The following is a 17,152-nucleotide window of genomic DNA, read 5'->3' as shown; positions in this document are numbered from 1 at the left end:
TCCAGGTGGTACCCATTCCCAGGCTCCTCCCCTTCCTGCGCCCAGCCCAGTGAGCGCGCCCGCCTCTTCCTCTTCTCCCCCCATCCCTCCCTCTCCCCCTCCCTCCTCTCCCCCTCCCTCCTCTTCCCATTCCTCCCTTTCTTTTTCTTCCCTTCCTTGGCCCTCCGCGCCCCGTCTTTGTCTTTGTATGTTTGGGACTTGTTGGTCTCCTGCGGCAGGTTGGTTCCCTCCTCCTCCATATGGAAGTTAATGGGAAGGTTTTTGGTGCCCCCTGGAGGTTTGGGGTGGGGGTGCAGGGTACCCCCAGTAGTGCCCAATCCCAGGCTGACCCCTACCCCGGCACCCGGTAGTCCCAGCCCCAGTCCGCTGCTGACCACCGGGCGGGCGGGCAGCTCCCTGATCTCAGCCGTATGGACCTCCTCCAGCAGCTCTTGGAGCCACATGCGACGCTTGAAATCCTGCAGCGTCCGGCCCTTATCGTGCATCAGCTGGGCGTGGGTCACCGAGCGCTTCCTAGAAGAGGAGAGGTGAGGAGAGAGAGAGAGAGAGAGAGAGAGAGAGAGAGAGAGAGAGAGAGAGAGAGAGAGAGAGAGAGAGAGAGAGAGAGAGAGAGAGAGAGAGAGAGAGAGAGAGAGAGAGAGAGAGAGAGAGAGAGAGAGAGAGAGAGAGAGAGAGAGAGAGAGAGAGAGAGAACAGGAGGAGGACGGTTAGAATTGGGACATTGAACTTAGATCACAGAAGGTTGAGAAACACAGACATTCGCCTTTAGTTTTTCCGTTTAGTTTTCCCACACGTGTGCTCTCAGGTTTCCAATAGATGTCTCTGACCATGAGAACGACACTGTAAAGAGGCTACAGAGAAACTGTTCCCTGTAACAGCATGTTAGTAGCCTGGAACTACAACTAAAACCTTCTGTGAAATGTGTAATCACTATGACTGATACACTAGCCAGAGAAATATCTCGACGTTGGCATTGGCTCTCATTCAGTCCACAGTGTTCTTGTCATGCTGAATGTCACAGCCTGTCTGTACTAAAGACCCCCACCACAACTAGAAATATCAACTGCAATTTGACATGATGGTGTCGTTGCCTTCATCTCTAAAACATTGTATTTCTTTATAAGTCTTAAAAGTTGTCCGGTCCTCTCATTACCTCAAACAACTGACAGTCAGAAACCTCTCGGCTCTACTCCGGTGTACAGTTGGATAGCAACAGGGGCACTCTCCAAACGTCTTGAAACCATTACACATTTCAACACTCTGATCTTTCACAGGCCAAAGTAAAGTATAACTTTGCTGTTGTTTCAAAAACGTTTACGCTTTGAGTCAGACCGAGATCCACGGCCCAGATATGGAGTACAGGAGGAATTCAACATGTCCCCACTAGGGGGTCAGTCTAAATGAACATGTCCCCACTAGGGGGTCAGTCTAAATGAACATGTCCCCACTAGGGGGTCAGTCTAAATGAACATGTCCCCACTAGGGGGTCAGTCTAAATGAACATGTCCCCACTAGGGGGTCAGTCTAAATGAACATGTCCCCACTAAATGGGGGTCAGTCTAAATGAACATGTCCCCACTAGGGGGTCAGTCTAAATGAACATGTCCCCACTAGGGGGTCAGTCTAAATGAACATGTCCCCACTAGGGGGTCAGTCTAAATGAACATGTCCCCACTAGGGGGTCAGTCTACATGAGACACAACCCTAGAGACACAATATTAGTGTGTCTATTGGCTAAAGTACTGTACACAATTCTACCAACTAATATCCATTTCTTTACTACACATCTCCACATCACATCTCTCACAAAGGCTCTATGTATTTATGTTTCAGGCTTTACTGTGTATCAACAACACAGCCTTGACCAAGACTACAGAACAACACAGCCTAGATCCAGACTACAGAACAACACAGCCTAGATCCAGACTACAGAACAACACAGCCTAGATCCAGACTACAGAACAACACAGCCTAGATCCAGACTACAGAACAACACAGCCTAGATCCAGACTACAGAACAACACAGCCTAGATCCAGACTACAGAACAACACAGCCTAGATCCAGACTACAGAACAACACAGCCTAGATCCAGACTACAGAACAACACAGCCTCGATCCAGACTACAGAACAACACAGCCTAGATCCAGACTACAGAACAACACAGCCTAGATCCAGACTACAGAACAACACAGCCTAGATCCAGACTACAGAACAACACAGCCTAGATCCAGACTACAGAACAACACAGCCTAGATCCAGACTACAGAACAACACAGCCTAGATCCAGACTACAGAACAACACAGCCTAGATCCAGACTACAGAACAACACAGCCTCCAGACTACAGATCCAGACTACAGAACAACACAGCCTAGATCCAGACTACAGAACAACACAGCCTAGATCCAGACTACAGAACAACACAGCCTAGATCCAGGCTACAGAACAACACAGCCTAGATCCAGATTACAGAACAACACAGCCTCGATCCAGACTACAGAACAACACAGCCTAGATCCAGACTACAGAACAACACAGCCTAGATCCAGACTACAGAACAACACAGCCTAGATCCAGACTACAGAACAACACAGCCTAGATCCAGACTACAGAACAACACAGCCTCGATCCAGACTACAGAACAACACAGCCTTGATCCAGACTACTACCAGGTAAGGACTCTTAGTTTGTTTGTGTGCTGTAATCTGCCAACACAACACTCACTGTACAACAACTGGCAACAACTGGCAACAACATGCATGAAGCTAATCAAGACTATTTATATTGTTCCAGACCTCGTGGCAGGTAATATGTGTTTGTTTGTTTGTTTGTTTGTTGACAACACAACAGTTATTGTCCAATATCAGTCAACTATTATCTGTGTATCCATGATGCTAATCAAGACTATTTATTACCTTGTGGCAGGTAATAGGTGTTTGTTTGTTTGTTTGTTGACAACACAACAGTTATTGTCCAATATCAGTCAACTATTATCTGTGTATCCATGATGCTGATCTCCTTGGCCTTCAGTATGAGATGATTCATAGCAGAGAGAGGGAGAGAGTGTTTCCACTGGGACGTCAGATTAGCCTGCTTGCTGCCAAACACAAACAGATTACTTTTCCTTTCTTTAGGAAACCCCCAGCATCCACGAACTAATCCCTACTGTCACAGAGGTGTCATGCTGTGTTCAAGAGCATTGGGAAACGGCAGCACACCAACAAAAAAAGAAGGACAACAATATGTATTTTTGTCCTCAGTTTCCCAAAATCCTTGAACTTGGGATTTGATTTGAAGTCATTGTCATATATGGCAGAGGACACTGTTATTAAAGAGAGAGAGAGCATCTGTTACCCAGTCTGCATCATACTGGGTGAGAGCACCTGTTACCCAGTCTGCATCAGTCTGCATCATACTGGGTGAGCACCTTTACCCAGTCTGATCATACAGAGCATCTGTTACCCAGTCTGCATCATACACATCTGTTACCCAGTCTGCATCATACTGGGTCTGTTACCCAGTCTGCATCATACTGGGTGAGAGCATCTTTACCCAGTCTGCATCATACTGGGTGAGAGCATCTGTTACCCAGTCTGCATCATACTGGGTGAGAGCACCTGTTACCCAGTCTGCATCATACTGGGTGAGAGCATCTGTTACCCAGTCTGCATCATACTGGGTGAGAGCATCTGTTACCCAGTCTGCATCATACTGGGTGAGAGCACCTGTTACCCAGTCTGCATCATACTGGGTGAGAGCATCTGTTACCCAGTCTGCATCATACTGGGTGAGAGAGTTACCCAGTCTGCATCATACTGGGTGAGAGCACCTGTTACCCAGTCTGCATCATACTGGGTGAGAGCATCTGTTACCCAGTCTGCATCATACTGGGTGAGAGCATCTGTTACCCAGTCTGCATCATACTGGGTGAGGTGTTACCCAGGCATCATACTGGTGAAACACCTGTTACCCAGTCTGCATCATACTGGGTACTACTGGGTGAGAGCATCTGTTACCCAGTCTGCATCATACTGGGAGAGCATCTGTTACCCAGTCTGCATCATACAGCATCTGTTACCCAGTCTGCATCTATGAGAGCATCTGTTACCCAGTCTGCATTACCAGTCTGCATCATACTGGGTATCTATCTGTTACCCAAGCATCAGCTGGTGAGATCATGGTTACCCAGTCTGCATCATACTGGGTGAGAGCAGTTACCCAGTCTGCATCATACTGGGTGGCATCTGTTACCAACATCTGTTACCCAGTCTGCATCATACTGGGTGAGAGCATCTGTTACCCAGTCTGGAGTGCACCAGGACACACTCGAGAGTATCTATGGTTACCAAGACAGCTGGAGTATCTATGGTTTACCAAGTTTACTTTGGTTAACCAACACAGCTGGAGTATCTTTGGTTACCAAGACAGCTGGTATCTATGGTTATCAAGACAGCTGGAAAATAACCAACACAGCTGGAGTATCTATGGTTACCAAGACAGCTGGAGTATCTATGGTTACCAAGACAGCTGGAGTATCTTTGGTTTACCAACACAGCTAGAGTATCTTTGATTTACCAAAACAGCTGGAGTATCTATCATTACCAAGACAGCTGGAGTATCTATGGTAACCAAGACAGCTGGAGTATCTATGGTTACCAAGACAGTCGGAGTATCTATGGTTACCAAGACAGCTGGAGTATCTTGGTTACCAAGACAGCTGGTATCTTTTACCAAGACAGCTGGAGTATCTATCGTTACCAAGACAGCTGGAGTAACTTGGTTACCAAAACAGCTGGAGTATCTATCATTACCAAGACAGCTGGATTATCTTGGTTACTAAGACAGCTGGAGCATCTATGGTTACCAAGACAGCTGGAGTATCTATGGTAACCAACACAGCTGGAGTATCTATGGTTACCAAGACAGTCGGAGTATCTATGGTTACCAAGACAGCTGGAGTATCTTGGTTACCAAGACAGCTGGAGTATCTTGGTTACCAAGACAGCTGGCGTATCTTGGTTACCAAGACAGCTGGAGTATCTATCGTTACCAAGACAGCTGGAGTAACTTGGTTACCAAGACAGCTGGAGTATCTTGGTTACCAAGACAGCTGGAGTATCTATGGTTACCAAGACAGCTGGAATATCTTTGGTTTACCAACACAGCTGGAGTATCTTTGGTTTACCAAGACAGCTGGAGTATCTTTGGTTACCAACACAGCTGGATTAACTTGTTTACCAAGACAGCTGGCGTATCTATGGTTACCAAGACAGCTGGCGTATCTATGGTTACCAAGACAGCTGGAGTAACTTGGTTACCAAGACAGCTGGTGTATCTTTGGCTTACCAAGACAGCTGGAGTAACTTGGTTACCAAGACAGCTGGCGTATCTTTGGTTTACCAAGAGCGTGACCATAGGGGTAGTGCACTACTTTAAACCAGGGTCCATAGGGGTAGTGCACTACTTTAGACCAGGGTCCATAGGGGTAGTGCACTACTTTAGACCAGGGTCCATAGGGGTAGTGCACTACTTTAACCCACCTCAGCCCTGATCTAACCCCCCTCAGCCCTGATCTAACCCTAACCCACCTCAGTCCTGATCTAACCCACCTCAGCCCTGATCTAACCCACCTCAGCCCTGATCTAACCTTAACCCACCTCAGCCCTGATCTAACCCACCTCAGCCCTGATCTAACCCACCTCAGCCCTGATCTAACCCTAACCCACCTCAGCCCTGATCTAACCCACCTCAGCCCTGATCTAACCTAACCCACCTCAGATCTAACCCACCTCCTGATCTAACCCACCTCAGCCCTGATCTAACCCTAACCCACCTCAGCCCTGATCTAACCCTAACCCACCTCAGCCCTGATCTAACCCACCTCAGCCCTGATCTAACCCTAACCCACCTCAGCCCTGATCTAACCCACCTCAGCCCTGATCTAACCCTAACCCACCTCAGCCCTGATCTAACCTACCTCAACCCTGATCTAACCTTAACCCATCTCAGCCCTGTTCTAACCCTAACCCACCTCAGCCCTGATCTAACCCTAACCCACCTCAGTCCTGATCTAACCCACCTCAGCCCTGATCTAACCCTAACCCACCTCAGCCCTGATCTAACCCCAACCCACCTCAGCCCTGATCTAACCCACCTCAGCCCTGATCTAACCCACCTCAGCCCTGATCTAACCCACCTCAGCCCTGATCTAACCCCAACCCACCTCAGTCCTAATCTAACCCACATCAGCCCTGATCTAACCCACCTCTGCCCTGATCTAACCCTAACCCACCTCAGCCCTGATATAACCCACCTCAGTCCTGATCTAACCCTAACCCACCTCAGCCCTGATCTAACCCTAACCCACCTCAGCCCTGATCTAACCCACCTCTGCCCGGATCTAACCCTAACCCACCTCAGCCCTGATATAACCCACCTCAGTCCTGATCTAACCCTAACCCACCTCAGCCCTGATCTAACCCTAACCCACCTCAGTCCTGATATAACCCACCTCAGCCCTGATCTAACCCTAACCCACATCAGCCCTGATCTAACCCACCTCAGCCCTGATCTAACCCTAACCCACCTCAGCCCTGCTCCAGACCACCTCAGTCTGATATAACCCACCTCAGCCCTGATCTAACCCTAACCCACCTCAGCCCTGAACTAATGATAAGGATAACCCACCTCAGGATGTCTAGTCCTAATCTAACCCACATCAGTCTCCTGATCTATTTTGCCCTGTCTCAGTGTTACCTGTTGTAGTGTCTCAGCCCTGTGTCTAACCCAGTGTAATGTTGTAGTGTCTAACCCAGTGTTATGTTGTAGTGTCTCAGATCTAACCCTGTGATCTAACCCTAACCCACCTCAGATCTGTCTGCCCGGATGTTGTAAGTGTCTCAGTGTGTAACCCACCTCAGTGTCCTGTTGTAGTGTCTCAGCCCTGATCTGTGTCCTAATGTCTCAGTGTGTCTCAGTCCTGTTGTAATGTCTCAGTATTATAACCCACCTCAGCCCTGATCTAACCCTAACCCACCTCAGTCCTGATATAACCCAGTGTCTCAGTGTGATCTAACCCTAACCCACCTCAGCCCAGATCTAACCCTAACCCATGTTGAGTCTAACCCACCTCAGTGATCTAACCCTAACCCACCTCAGTCCTGTTATAACCCACCTCAGTGTGTCTCAGTGCCCTGTTCTAACCCAGTGTCTCAGTGATCTAACCCTAACCCAGTGCTCCAGACTGCTAGTGTCTTAGGACAACACTGTTACCTAGTGTCTAGTGATAAGGATAACAGTGTACCCAGGATGTTATGTTGTGTTGTAGTGTCTCAGTGTTATTTTGTAGTGTCTCAGTGTTATGTTGTAGTGTCTCAGTGTGTCTCAGTGTAATGTTGTAGTGTCTCAGTGTTATGTTGTAGTGTCTCAGTGTGTCTCAGTGTATGTTGTAGTGTCTCAGTGTTATGTTGTAGTGTCTCAGTGTTATGTTGTGTGTCTCAGTGTGTCTCAGTGTTATGTTGTAGTGTCTCAGTGTGTCTCAGTGTTATGTTGTAGTGTCTCAGTGTGTCTCAGTGTTATGTTGTAGTGTCTCAGTGTTATGTTGTAGTGTCTCAGTGTGTCTCAGTGTTATGTTGTAGTGTCTCAGTGTTATGTTGTAGTGTCTCAGTGTGTCTCAGTGTTATGTTGTAGTGTCTCAGTGTTATGTTGTAGTGTCTCAGTGTGTCTCAGTGTTATGTTGTAGTGTCTCAGTGTTATGTTGTAGTGTCTCAGTGTGTCTCAGTGGTATGTTGTAGTGTCTCAGTGTTATGTTGTGTGTCTCAGTGTTATGTTGTAGTGTCTCAGTGTGTCTCAGTGTTATGTTGTAGTGTCTCAGTGTTATGTTGTAGTGTCTCAGTGTTATGTTGTAGTGTCTCAGTGTTATGTTGTAGTGTCTCAGTGTTATGTTGTAGTGTCTCAGTGTGTCTCAGTGTTATGTTGTAGTGTCTCAGTGTTAGTGTATGTTCAGTGTCTCAGTGTTATGTTGTAGTGTCTCAGTGTTATGTTGTAGTGTCTCAGTGTTGTGTTCAGTGTCTCAGTGTTATGTTGTAGTGTCTCAGTGTTATGTTGTAGTGTCTCAGTGTGTCTCAGTGGTATGTTGTAGTGTCTCAGTGTTATGTTGTAGTGTCTCAGTGTTATGTTGTAGTGTCTCAGTGTTATGTTGTAGTGTCTCAGTGTGTCCCAGTGTTATGTTGTAGTGTCTCAGTGTGTCTCAGTGTTATGTTGTAGTGTCTCAGTGTTGTAGTGTCTCAGTGTGTCTCAGTGTTATGTTGTAGTGTCTCAGTGTTATGTTGTAGTGTTAGTGTGTCTCAGTGTTATGTTGTAGTGTCTCAGTGTTATGTTGTAGTGTCTCAGTGTTATGTTGTAGTGTCTCAGTGTGTCTCAGTGTTATGTTGTAGTGTCTCAGTGTTATGTTGTAGTGTCTCAGTGTGTCTCAGTGTTATGTTGTAGTGTCTCAGTGTGTCCCAGTGTTATGTTGTAGTGTCTCAGTGTGTCTCAGTGTTATGTTGTAGTGTCTCAGTGTGTCTCAGTGTTATGTTGTAGTGTCTCAGTGTTATGTTGTAGTGTCTCAGTGTGTCAGTGTTATGTTGTAGTGTCTCAGTGTTATGTTGTAGTGTCTCAGTGTGTCTCAGTGTTATGTTGTAGTGTCTCAGTGTTATGTTGTAGTGTCTCAGTGTGTCTCAGTGTTATGTTGTAGTGTCTCAGTGTGTCTCAGTGTTATGTTGTAGTGTCTCAGTGTGTCTCAGTGTTATGTTGTAGTGTATCAGTGGTATGTTGTAGTGTCTCAGTGTTATGTTGTAGTGTCTCAGTGTTATGTTGTAGTGTCTCAGTGTTATGTTGTAGTGTCTCAGTCTGTCTCAGTGTTGTGTTGTAGTGTCTCAGTGTTATGTTGTAGTGTCTCAGTGTTATGTTGTAGTGTCTCAGTGTTATGTTGTAGTGTCTCAGTGTTATGTTGTAGTGTCTCAGTGTGTCTCAGTGTTATGTTGTAGTGTCTCAGTGTTATGTTGTTGTCTCAGTGTCTCAGTGTTGTGTTCTCAGTCTCAGTGTTATGTTGTAGTGTCTCAGTGTTAAAGTGTCTCAGTGTTATGTTGTAGTGTCTCAGTGTTATGCTGTCTCAGTGTGTCTCAGTGTTATGTTGTAGTGTCTCAGTGTTATGTTGTAGTGTCTCAGTGTTATGTTGTAGTTTCAGTGTGATCATGTTTCTGTGTGTCTCTCACAACAAAACATTTGTTTTGGATCATTTCTGTGAATCTCCACAACAACAGTATGTCCAAGCTGTGTCCTGACCACTAAGGCCAGTTAGTTTTACATAACAGTAAAACCATTGATATGACCAAGCTGACCACTAGGGCCAGTTAGTGTCAGGTATGTCCAAGCTGACCACTAGGACCAGTTAGTGTCAGGTATGTCCAAGCTGTGTCCTGACCACTAGGGCCAGTTAGTGTCAGGTATGTCCAAGTGACCACTAGGGCCAGTTGTGTCAGGTATGTCCAGTGTCCTGACCACTAGGGCCAGTTAGTGTCAGTATGTACTAGGGCCAGTAGTGTGTAGTGTCTCAGTGTTCCATGTTGACCACTAGGGCCAGTTAGTGTCAGGTATGTCCAAGCTGACCACTAGGGCCAGTTAGTGTCAGTGTATGGTGTGTGTCTGCTGACCACTGACCACTAGGGCCAGTTAGTGTCAGGTATGTCCAAGCTGACCACTAGGGCCAGTTTGTTTGTCCAAGCTGACCACTCAGTTAGTGTCAGGTATGTCCAAGCTGACCACTAGGGCCAGTTAGTGTCAGGTATGTCCAAGCTGACCACTAGGGCCAGTTAGTCAGGTATGTCCATAGCTGACCACTAGGGCCAGTTAGTGTCAGGTATGTCCAAGCTGACCACTAGGGCCAGTTAGTGTCAGGTATGTCCAAGCTGACCACTAGGGCCAGTTAGTGTCAGGTATGTCCAAGCTGACCACTAGGGCCAGTTAGTGTCAGGTATGTCCAAGCTGACCACTAGGGCCAGTTAGTGTCAGGTATGTCCAAGCTGACCACTAGGGCCAGTTAGTGTCAGGTATGTCCAAGCTGACCACTAGGGCCAGTTAGTGTCAAGTATGTCCAAGCTGACCACTAGGGCCAGTTAGTGTCAGGTATGTCCAAGCTGACCACTAGGGCCAGTTAGTGTCCGGTATGTCCAAGCTGACCACTAGGGCCAGTTCCTTTTACATAACAGTAAAACCATTGAATAGTATCCATCATCACACTAAAACTGAAAACATCATGAAAAGTAATATCCTCAATTATTTTCCTTAGAAAAGATTAACATTAGATCAAGGAAAAAACTGGTCACATAATTTATTAATTTCTCCAAGTTCTTCCAAAGCCACGGAGCAGATATTTACTCGTCCCAGTGCAATAATATCCTGGTAAGAGACAACCTCCCGTACAGAGAGATATTTGAAAGGAGCTGTGTTTATATACATACAGACATTTCCTGTGATTCTCAGGGTAGAAGTGAGGCAGGGAACTGAACAGGCTTGGTCTTTGAAAAACGATCTCCCTGTTTTTTTTTATTTTAACCTTTAATAAAGCCCAACATCAAACACTCCCCAAGGCACAACTAGAAGAGAGGAAGGAGGGGAAGAGAGGAAAACATTAAGGAGAAAAAAAAGGAGGTTGGATACATCCTGATGTGGCACGATTCCAACAGAACAGACCTCCTTTTCTTGGCCTACCTGATGATAATTGTTTCTCTGTGCGGGGTAAAGGGGAGGTAAAGGGGGGGCAGAGGGAAAGAGAGAACGAAATAGTACACTGTGTTTACTCCTACCCACTAGGCATGTCATTTCTCTGCTCTGTCTGATTGAAACTCTATCCAAACCTTGGCAGACAGTTTGCTAAAGCTTTCATTTGGCTCCTGATGCTTGGTGGCCCAGGCCCAACACTATCGTTAGGGTGAGTCCTGACTCCTGATGCTTGGTGGCCCAGGCCCAACACTATCGTTAGGGTGAGTCCTGACTCCTGATGCTTGGTGGCCCAGGCCCAACACTATCGTTAGGGTGAGTCCTGACTCCTGATGCTTGGTGGCCCAGGCCCAACACTATCGTTAGGGTGAGTCCTGACTGATGCTTGGTGGCCCAGGTCCAACACTATCGTTAGGGTGAGTCCTGACTCCTAAAGCTTGGTGGCCCAGGTCCAACACTATCGTTAGGGTGAGTCCTGACTCCTAAAGCTTGGTGGCCCAGGTCCAACACTATCGTTAGGTGAGTCCTGACTCCTAAAGCTGTCTCCTAACAGTAAGGACCTACCAGACTCTACAGACTCTAGGCTGAGTCCTGGGACTCTAACAGAGCCCCTACAGCTCTCCCAACAGTAAGGACCTACCAGACTCTACAGACTCATCAGGACTAACCCCTCCTGGGTCCTACTCTACAGTAAGGACCCCATGACCCTCCAGTCCTACTCTACAGACTCATCAGGACTAACCCCTCCTGAGTCCTACTCTACAGACTCATCAGGACTAACCCCCTCCAGTCCTACTCTACAGACTCTTCAGGACTAACCCCCTCCTGGGTCCTACTCTACAGACTCATCAGGACTAACCCCCTCCTGGGTCCTACTCTACAGACTCATCAGGACTAACCACCTCCTGGGTCCTACTCTACAGACTCATCAGGACTAACCCCCTCCTGGTCCTACTCTACAGACTCATCAGGACTAACCCCCTCCTGGGTCCTACTCTACAGACTCATCAGGACTAACCCCCTCCTGAGTCCTACTCTACAGACTCATCAGGACTAACCCCTCCTGGGTCCTACTCTACAGACTCATCAGGACTAACCCCTCCTGGGTCCTACTCTACAGACTCATCAGGACTAACCCCTCCTGGGTCCTACTCTACAGACTCATCAGGACTAAACCTACAGACTCATCAGGACTAACCCCCTCCTGAGTCCTACTCTACAGACTCATCAGGACTAACCCCCTCCTGGGTCCTACTCTACAGACTCATCAGGACTAACCCCCTCCTGGGTCCTACTCTACAGACTCATCAGGACTAACCCCCTCCTGAGTCCTACTCTACAGACGAGGGGCCCCATGAACCCGCTACTCTCTCTCTCACCGTCTGTTAGTCGCCAGGTTCAAAGCTCCTCCTGGGACAGCCCAGCAGCACCTGGTTCTAATCTCCTTTCCCTTTTTCCCAGGAACCAGGAACAAACCTGTCAACACTGCAGCCAAATCATTGTCAGATGTTACTGCTCACACCCCTCCCTCTGAGCAGGGATGCTACCCTGATCCACTTAGATAGACACTGGTTCCATCCTGGCACCCTAGTCCCTAAAAAGTGCAATGTGCCCTGGTCAATAGTAGTGTACTATATAGGGGGGATCGGGTGTCATTCCAGACCAGCCATAGACTCTCTCCACATAGAGATCCTACATAGAGATCCTACATAGAGAACCTACATAGAGATCCTACATAGAGAACCTACATAGAGATCCTACATAGAGATCCTACATAGAGAACCTACATAGAGAACCTACACAGAGAACCTACATAGAGATCCTACAAAGAGAACCCACATAGAGAACCTACATAGAGAACCTACATAGAGACCCTACATAGAGAACCTACATAGAGATCCTACATAGAGAACCTACATAGAGATCCTACATAGAGAACCTACATAGAGAACCTACATAGAGAACCTACATAGAGATCCTACATAGAGATCCTACATAGAGATCCTACATAGAGATCCTACATAGAGATCCTACATAGAGAACCTACATCCTCGCCTCTCCTCTCCTCTCCCCTCCTCTCCTCTCTCGCCTCTCCTCTCCCCACCTCTCCTCTCCTCTCTGCGCCTCTCCTCTCTCGCCTCTCCTCTCCCCACCTCTCCTCTCTCTCCCCGCCTCTCCTCTCTCGCCTCTCCCTCTCCTCCTCTCCCCACCTCTCCTCTCTTCGCCTCTCCTCTCTTCGCCTCTCCTCTCCTCTCCCCACCTCTCCTCTCCCCACCTCTCCTCTCCCCACCTCTCCTCTCCTCTCCCTCTGGCTGTCTATGGCTTCATTAAACCTTCCTCAGTCAGAGACCAGAGAGAGGGAGGACAGGACTCGCAGAGAACCATGAAAGAAATGATCTGTCTCAGAGATATTATCTGTCTCAGAGATATTATCTGTCTCAGAGTTATTATCTGTCTCAGAGATATTATCTGTCTCAGAGTTATTATCTGTCTCAGAGTTATTATCTGTCTCAGAGATATTATCTGTGTCGGAGAAATTATCTGTCTCAGAGATATTATCTGTGTCAGAGAAATGATCTGTCTCAGAGATATTATCTGTCTCAGAGATATTATCTGTGTCAGAGATATTATCTGTGTCAGAGATATTATCTGTCTCAGAGATATTATCTGTGTCAGAGATATTATCTGTCTCAGAGTTATTATCTGTCTCAGAGATATTATCTGTGTCAGAGAAATTATCATTTAAGTCATTTTTCAGAGAAATTATCTGTATCAGAGATATTATCTGTGTCAGAGAAATTATCTGTATCAGAGATATTATCTGTGTCAGAGATATTATCTTTCCAAGGGGAAAAGCTCTCAGAGCATGTTTTTCATTCTGGCTCTCATGGGTTTCAAGGAGCGTGTCCAAAATGTCCCCCTATTCCCTTTCTAGCTGCCCTATGGGCCCTGGTCAGAAGTATTACACTGCATAGGGGATAGGTTGCTGTTTGAGCCTCACTACACAGGGCTGTCGGAACTTGAAAGAGGGTTTACTCTGTTAGGCATAATATAGTTCCACCAAGAGCGCTGGGTTTAGTTTGGTCGGCCGCCTGGCCGTGCATCAGCACTATATTCAACCCTCTTTATCCTGACAGACACCAGGCAGCCAGCGGGGGCCCAGCCCAGAGATACCTGAACAACTACAACAGACCGTGAGGTAGGGAGGGAGCAGCTAGCGGGGGCAACTACAACAGACCGTGAGGTAGGGAGGGAGCAGCTAGCTGGGCCCAGCCCAGAGAACCTGAACAACTAGAACAGACCGTGAGGTAGGGAGAGAGCAGCTAGCGGGGGCAACTAGAACAGACCGTGAGGTAGGGAGGAGCAGCTAGCTGGGGCAACTACAACAGACCGTGAGGTAGGGAGGGAGCAGCTAGCGGGGGCAACTACAACAGACCGTGAGGTAGGGAGGGAGCAGCTGTCTGGGGCAACTACAACAGACCGTGAGGTAGGGAGGGAGCAGCTAGCGGGGGCAACTAGAACAGACCGTGAGGTAGGGAGGGAGCAGCTAGCGGGGGCAACTACAACAGACCGTGAGGTAGGGAGGGAGCAGCTAGCGGGGGCAACTACAACAGACCGTGAGGTAGGGAGGGAGCAGCTAGCGGGGGCCCAGCCCAGAGATATCTGAACAACTACAACAGACCGTGAGGTAGGGAGGGAGCAGCTAGCGGGGCCCAACCAGAGATAACTACAACAGACCGTGAGGTAGGGAGGGAGCAGCTAGCGGGGGCAACTACAACAGACCGTGAGGTAGGGAGGGAGCAGCTAGCGGGGGCCCAGCCCAGAGATATCTGAACAACTACAACAGACCGTGAGGTAGGGAGGGAGCAGCTAGCTGGGGCAACTAGAACAGACCGTGAGGTAGGGAGGGAGCAGCTAGAGGGGGCAACTAGAACAGACCGTGAGGTAGGGAGAGAGCAGCTAGCGGGGGCAACTACAACAGACCGTGAGGTAGGGAGGGAGCAGCTAGCGGGGGCAACTAGAACAGACCGTGAGGTAGGGAGAGAGCAGCTAGCGGGGGCAACTACAACAGACCGTGAGGTAGGGAGAGCATAGAGGGAACAACTAGAACAGACCGTGAGGTAGGGAGGGAGCAGCTAGCGGGGGCAACTACAACAGACCGTGAGGTAGGGAGGGAGCAGCTAGCGGGGGCCCAGCCCAGAGATACCTGAACAACTACAACAGACTGTGAGGTAGGGAGAGAGCAGCTAGCGGGGGCCCAGCCCAGAGATATCTGAACAACTACAACAGACCGTGAGGTAGGGAGGGAGCAGCTAGCGGGGGCAACTACAACAGACTGTGAGGTAGGGAGGGAGCAGCTAGCGGGGGCCCAGCCCAGAGATATCTGAACAACTACAACAGACCGTGAGGTAGGGAGGGAGCAGCTAGCGGGGGCAACTACAACAGACCGTGAGGTAGGGAGGGAGCAGCTAGCGGGGGCCCAGCCCAGAGATATCTGAACAACTACAACAGACCGTGAGGTAGGGAGGGAGCAGCTAGCGGGGGCCCAGCCCAGAGATACCTGAACAACTACAACAGACCGTGAGGTAGGGAGGGAGCAGCTAGCGGGGGCAACTACAACAGACCGTGAGGTAGGGAGGGAGCAGCTAGCTGGGGCAACTACAACAGACCGTGAGGTAGGGAGGGAGCAGCTAGCGGGGGCAACTACAACAGACCGTGAGGTAGGGAGGGAGCAGCTAGCTGGGGCCCAGCCCAGGGCAACTACAACAGACCGTGAGGTAGGGAGGGAGCAGCTAGCGGGGGCCCAGCCCAGAGATATCTGAACAACTACAACAGACCGTGAGGTAGGGAGGGAGCAGCTAGCGGGGGCAACTAGAACAGACCGTGAGGTAGGGAGGGAGCAGCTAGCGGGGGCAACTACAACAGACCGTGAGGTAGGGAGGGAGCAGCTAGCTGGGGCAACTAGAACAGACCGTGAGGTAGGGAGGGAGCAGCTAGCGGGGGCAACTAGAACAGACCGTGAGGTAGGGAGGGAGCAGCTAGCTGGGGCAACTAGAACAGACCGTGAGGTAGGGAGAGAGCAGCTAGCTGGGGCAACTACAACAGACCCAGAGCAGCTAGCTGGGGCAACTACAACAGACCGTGAGGTAGGGAGGGAGCAGCTAGCGGGGGCCCAGCCCAGAGATACCTGAACAACTACAACAGACCGTGAGGTAGGGAGGGAGCAGCTAGCTGGGGCAACTACAACAGACCGTGAGGTAGGGAGGGAGCAGCTAGAGGGGGCAACTACAACAGACTGTGAGGTAGGGAGGGATAGGTGTGAAGAGACACCAAACTAACTAACAAGCAAACAAGGACATTTCTGTTTTTAGCCGGTGGTCCAAAACCCCCTGCATGGCTGGGAGAGGAGGGAAGAGGAGAGGAGGGGGGACCCCCGGGGGGGAGACCGCCTAAGACGGCCCAAAGCGGCCCTAAACGAGTGCTTGGGAACTGGCGGGAGGGAAGGAGGGAAAGGAGGGTGGTTGTGGGGATTTGACTCGCTTTATCACAGAGGGCTTTTTACCTCTCTCTCTCTATTTCCTCCCCTCTCTCGCTCTCTCTCGCTCTCTCTCTCCCTCTCCCCCCCTCTCTCTCACTCTCTCTTTCCTCTCTCTCTCTCCCCCCTCTCTCTACCGCTCTCTCTCTCAATCCCTCTCTCTCTACCCCTCTACCCCCCCCCCTCTCTCCCTAAGTACACACACAGGTGGGTGAACTCTATCTAAACAGCTGGCGGCACGGTCCACAAATGAGCACATTTTCCAGCCTGTTAGAGGCACCACTGCCTCGCCCCCCCACCATGAGACACTACTTTAATATGGAATAAAACAAATACCAATTAAAAATACATTATAATAGTAATAATAATTCAAATAATATTACAAATCAATAAAACAAATAAGAAAATGAATTTAAAAAATATATAGTTTGATTATTAGTAATAACAATATGGGGAAACTAATTTATTTGACTAATATTCCCATTCTCTGCTTCTTTTAATATGGAATGAGGAGCGTGACGAACTTGACGGATATACTTGTCAAACATAAAAACAGCAGTGTTGAAGTAAATGTGTATTATGAAATAGGAACTTACATCCTGTTGGCGAGCCCATCGATTGGCCGTCCGTAGTGAGGAACAGGGGAACACAGTAAGAACACAGAGAAGCACCACTGCTGAACGATTCTCCTCGACCACAACATCTTGGACGGAGTCTGCTGCAAAACAACAACGACCAAATGCTGCGTTTAAAATGCGGAATAGCATCTCATATTATGAGATTATTACAAAAGTAGCGTTCAAAACACAACCAAACTTTACAGATAAAATAGATTTATTTTAATGATTGAAATGTGG

The 17,152-nt window shown here is 48.6% G+C and overlaps 1 protein-coding gene across 1 annotated transcript in view; it reads right to left on the bottom strand.

The window, feature by feature from the left end:
* Positions 1-122: 122 nt before the first annotated feature.
* LOC123995836 (parathyroid hormone-related protein-like) overlaps positions 123-17,152 on the bottom strand; it is a gene marked incomplete at its 3' end in the record, with an annotated part of 17,943 nt that continues 913 nt past the window's right edge. Inside the window, exons 2-3 of the mRNA XM_046299518.1 lie at positions 16,892-17,013; positions 123-513 (exon numbers count right to left, since the gene is read on the bottom strand). Of these exons, the coding sequence (XP_046155474.1) occupies positions 123-513; positions 16,892-16,998 (498 nt within the window). The remainder of the gene's footprint in view (positions 514-16,891; positions 17,014-17,152) is intronic.

Source organism: Oncorhynchus gorbuscha, linkage group LG14, assembly GCF_021184085.1.
Source record: "Oncorhynchus gorbuscha isolate QuinsamMale2020 ecotype Even-year linkage group LG14, OgorEven_v1.0, whole genome shotgun sequence".
NCBI lineage: Eukaryota > Metazoa > Chordata > Actinopteri > Salmoniformes > Salmonidae > Oncorhynchus > Oncorhynchus gorbuscha.
Note: the sequence above shows the minus strand (reverse complement) of the source record. Positions and strands in the feature narration are given on the sequence as shown.